The sequence below is a fragment of the Egretta garzetta genome, unplaced genomic scaffold, assembly GCF_000687185.1.
Source record: "Egretta garzetta isolate BGI_Z169 unplaced genomic scaffold, ASM68718v1 scaffold12, whole genome shotgun sequence".
Taxonomy (NCBI): Eukaryota; Metazoa; Chordata; class Aves; order Pelecaniformes; family Ardeidae; genus Egretta; species Egretta garzetta.
The window spans coordinates 1,622,852-1,627,150 of record NW_009258795.1 but is presented as its reverse complement, the minus strand read 5'-3'; the positions used below and the strand labels follow the sequence as shown (position 1 = coordinate 1,627,150).

The following is a 4,299-nucleotide window of genomic DNA, read 5'->3' as shown; positions in this document are numbered from 1 at the left end:
CCGGCATTGGGGACAGCAGCATTACCTGGAGACCCCCCTGGGAAGCGCACATCCCACAGCCACTCTGCGGAGCAAACTTCTGGCTCCATCACCTGGATGGGGCAACTCCCCATCTGCTGCTCCTCACCACCAGGGAGCAGGATCGGGTCCGGATTTGGCCAGTCCCAGGACGGCAGCAGGGACACGACGGCAGAACAGAGATCCTTCAGAAACGCCAGGGGGGGCCGTTACCCACCGATGCCCACTGTTTGTGGCGGTGTGCTCCCCCCTCGCCTCCCACTCCCCCTCCCTTCACCTCTTCATGACTGTGAGCCAACCATCCTACCCCCATCCCCAGCGAGCAGCCCCAGAGCCCTTGGAGCTCTCCCACACGGCAGCGGCTGCACGCCAGGATCTCCCCGGGAGCAGGGACCCCTCTCAGGGTCACCCCTTGAGGCTGAGAGGTTCCTGACCCCAGCAGATCCTCAGTGCATGGCTCACAGCATGCTAACTCTGAAACCTTGGCTAAGTGACATAAAGGACTGATTGTGCATATATAATCCTTTAGAAATGAACTGCTGACTGCGTCTGGGACTAGGACTGGATCCAGCCACACCTCGGCTCCTCTCTGAGGAAGGATTTTAGAAAGCAAGGGGATCTTTTCTGAACCCCATGACTCAACTTTAGAGTCTCCCTGGCAGCAGTAAATATCCAAGGGTACCTTGCCATCAAATCTCATAAACTATTGTCGCATTGACCACTGAACTTTGTTAACTCACTGTTTTACACCAATAAACCACATTATTTTTTCCTCCCTCTCACTCCATCCATGACAGTGCTACCCTGACAGCGAGTCCTGGGAAAACTGGGTCTGGTTTTGATGGGCGAGCAGCAATGGGAGGAAATGTGGCTGCAAGCATCGTTCAAAGCCCAGGCACGCAGAACTGACACACGCTTGTTCTTATCCATTTGTATCCACTTTTTTTTTTCCAGTTAAAAAGCTCAGCACAGGTTTTGGAGTTGATAGGATGCTCCAGCTTTGGACCAACCTACAAACGCTGAAGGCGATCTCACGAGCACTCAGATCTGCTTTGCAAAGATTTTGTAGTCTATTCTACTCAGGTAATGCAAACAAGAATACACTTGAAAGTAAGGATCATTTTTAGCTTTGATCCCCCAGCTCCAGCTACCAGCTGGTTTGCAAATAACCACTCTGTGCTCCAGAGTGAAGGAGGAGGTGACCATGCCTCCTGGATTCTCCTCAAAGCGATGCGTGTGTTAACACTGGGGCAAGACGGCTGCTCAGAACAGAAAAAAGATGTTGTCCAACTCGATCATTCCACACAAATTCTCAGAAATGTACAGTGCGTGGTAGTACTCAGTGCGGATACGCTCCCCTCAGAGATACACACAGATATACAGACGTATTGGCGCAGAAGTCAGAAGAAATGCCGGTGTGATATATGTGGTTCTCCGCTGAGGTGAAGGGCTCTGGAGCAGAGGATTGCGCCGAGGGACCCTTTCTGAAGCGGCAAAACCCTGAGGCAGAAGGTGAAAAAGCAGAGGGAGAGAGAGGAGACGCCAACCCCCCCCTCCCAGGGAGGGAAGGAGCGGGCTCCTGACGAGCGGCAGCTCTGCCTCAGCGGTGGCGGAGTCAGGAGTGACAGCGGCCCGATTCCCTCACGTACAAAAAGAGCCCCCAGGGAGCACAAGCGACCCGGCGCACGGCGAGCAGGACAGGCAAACAGGGGATGGTGCGTCAGAAGGGCATGGTGCGGCAGTTTGCGCAGGCAGTTGGCGTGGGCAGGGCGCGTTCTCTCCTCCTCGCTCTGAGGGTCACTCGATTAGCACCCATAGACATTCCAGGAGAGGAGCAAGCAATGGTTTCCACTCGTCTGAAAGCCGTTGCCAGAAAGAATGTAGCAACCCAAACGGAGTCCCCACCTAAACAGAAACATGCGGCTGTCCAGGTCGTTGGCCACAGGGAGTGCCTGAGCCTGTCGGCTGTACCAGAGAACGGTAAGGACAGTGGCTGTCTCAAGTGTGAGCAGCTGGATGATCTGCTCTGCCTGGTGGCAGAGCTGAAAGAGGAGGTGGAAAAGGGAGTGTGAGATGGAGATAGACTGGTGGAGCCGCACCCTACCATCCCTCAGGCCAAGGCAGGAGATAGAGGCTCCACAAGAAGCAGAGGATCCCCTGTCCTCTTGGCAGTGAGAGGAAGTTAGGGACCCAAGAGATGGCGGGGAATGGAAAAAGGTCTCTGCTCAGGGCAGGAGGCAAATCCCTTCCTGGGCTCCCTCACTTTCCCAGCCGCCCTTGCGTAACAGATACGGGGCTCTGGAACCCGAGGCCAAGGCAAATGAGGATGGGGATGAAGGTCCACCTGGGGGGTTGACTAGGGAGAGTAGGTCACCCCTACCTATCAAGACTGACTGTGCCAAGAAAAAAAGAAGGGTAATCGTGGGCGATTCCCTTCTGGGTATGCTGAGGTAGAGAGTTGAGAGAAGAAACCATAAGATAGCTTACCATAGAGCGTATCTCTTCTCACTAGACAACAACTGAAATTAACTAAATTAGAAAATTTGCTACCTATTTACATTCAAGATGAAGGAGCTTTACCAATCCCGTTGCTTATTCCTCCTGGCAGCTGAAAATTAGCAATTAAGAAATGTGTGAAACTTTATTGTAAAGAATGAACTTAGATTCTTGCTCTGTTGAAGCTTTTTTGGAGTTTGCCTCTGAGAATGAACATGGTAGCCTTTTGAGCACTGATGTCCAGATTTTAAAAAGTAATTAAGCATGCTACTCCTCAGCAATGACCACACTAAATTTCAAGCACTCAGCTACTGAAGAAGCATTTTCTCCCTTCCTGAACAAGTCCTGTAAATGCTACATTACAGACAGCATCCCCTCTTTCTCATGTCATTGCTGATGATTTAAATAACAGTGGTTAAAGCAGTCAATGTATATTAACTGTACTCTAAAGATATATACAAAATTGAGCCTTTGATCTTCTCAGAACTGAGGACTTCTAGGCATGTGATAATCTCCAGAAGTTCAGCATAGACAAAATGGGAGGCCTGTGCACATACAACAGCCAAAGTTCAGAGAACTCTTGTCTGTAACTTTGCTCAGGTGCCTGCATGCTCTTAAATAACTACCCTGACCATAAGTTGTAGAATTCTTTATGGAATTAAACACATTGTGCCACATTATGTTACACAAAGGGTGCATTTTAGTAAGCCTAAGTAGTTGGTAGCACATGTAGAAAGAGAGTGGTTATTACCAGTACCTGTAATATATATATTTTTTCCATTTTTATCTGTAATGGTTTTGAAATAGGAGCCAAAGTAGGAAAGGAAGGGATAACAGTGAGATCTGGACTTATATATAAGAACAAATTGGTTAACTTCTTTCCTTAATTTTCACTTCAGCTTTTCAAAATTTTATCAAATTATTCTAACAAAACTTCTAGCTACCTTTAGCTAAAACTTCAGCTCATTATAGTGGACTTTCCTCAGCTATTAAAGGTTCCTGCAGTGTGTGGAAGATAAATTCCTGACACAGCTGGTAAGGGAGCCTTCCAGGGGAGGTGCCCTGCTTGACCTCCTGTTCACTAACAGAGGAGGACTGGTGGGAGAGGTGGTGGTCGGAGGTTGTCTTGGCCTTAGTGATCATGAAATGGTAGAGTTTTCGATTCTTGGTGAGATAAGGAAGGGCGTCAGCAAAACCACCACCATGGACTTCCAGATGGCAGGCTTTGGCCTGTTCAGAACACTGGTTGGGAGAATCCCTTGGGAGACAGTCCTGAAGGGCAAAGGGGTCCAGGAAGGCTGGGTATTCTTCAAGGAAGAAGTCTTAAAGTCACAGGAGCAGGCTGTACCCATGTGCTGTAAGGCAAATAGGCGGGGAAGACGACTGGCCTGGCTGGACAGAGGTCTACTGCTGAGACTCAGGAAAAAAAAGGAGAGCTTACCAGCTCTGGAAGAAGGGGCAGGCAACCCAAGAAGAGTACAGGAATCTTGTCAGGTCATGCAGAGAGGAAATTAGAAAGGCAAAAGCCCAACTGGAACTCAACCTGGCCACTGTTGTAAGGGATAATAAGAAAAGTTTTTATAAATACATTAAGAGCAAAAAGAGAGCCAGGCAGAACTTACATCCTCTAGAGGATGTAAGGGGGAACATTGCCACTAAAGACGAGGAAAAGGCTGAGATACTTAATGCCTTCTTTGCCTCAGTCTTTAATGGCCCGACGAGTTATCCCCAGGGTACCCAGCCTCCCGAGCTGGAAGATGGGGACAGTGAGTGGAATAAACCCCC

General features: G+C 49.3%; 1 protein-coding gene across 1 annotated transcript in view; it reads left to right on the top strand.

Moving 5' to 3' along the window:
- Nucleotides 1–1,730: 1,730 nt before the first annotated feature.
- LOC118451757 overlaps nt 1,731–4,299 on the top strand; it is a 5,832-nt gene continuing 3,263 nt past the window's right edge. The window contains exon 1 of the mRNA XM_035889311.1: nt 1,731–2,086. Within this exon, the coding sequence (XP_035745204.1) occupies nt 1,731–2,086 (356 nt within the window). The remainder of the gene's footprint in view (nt 2,087–4,299) is intronic.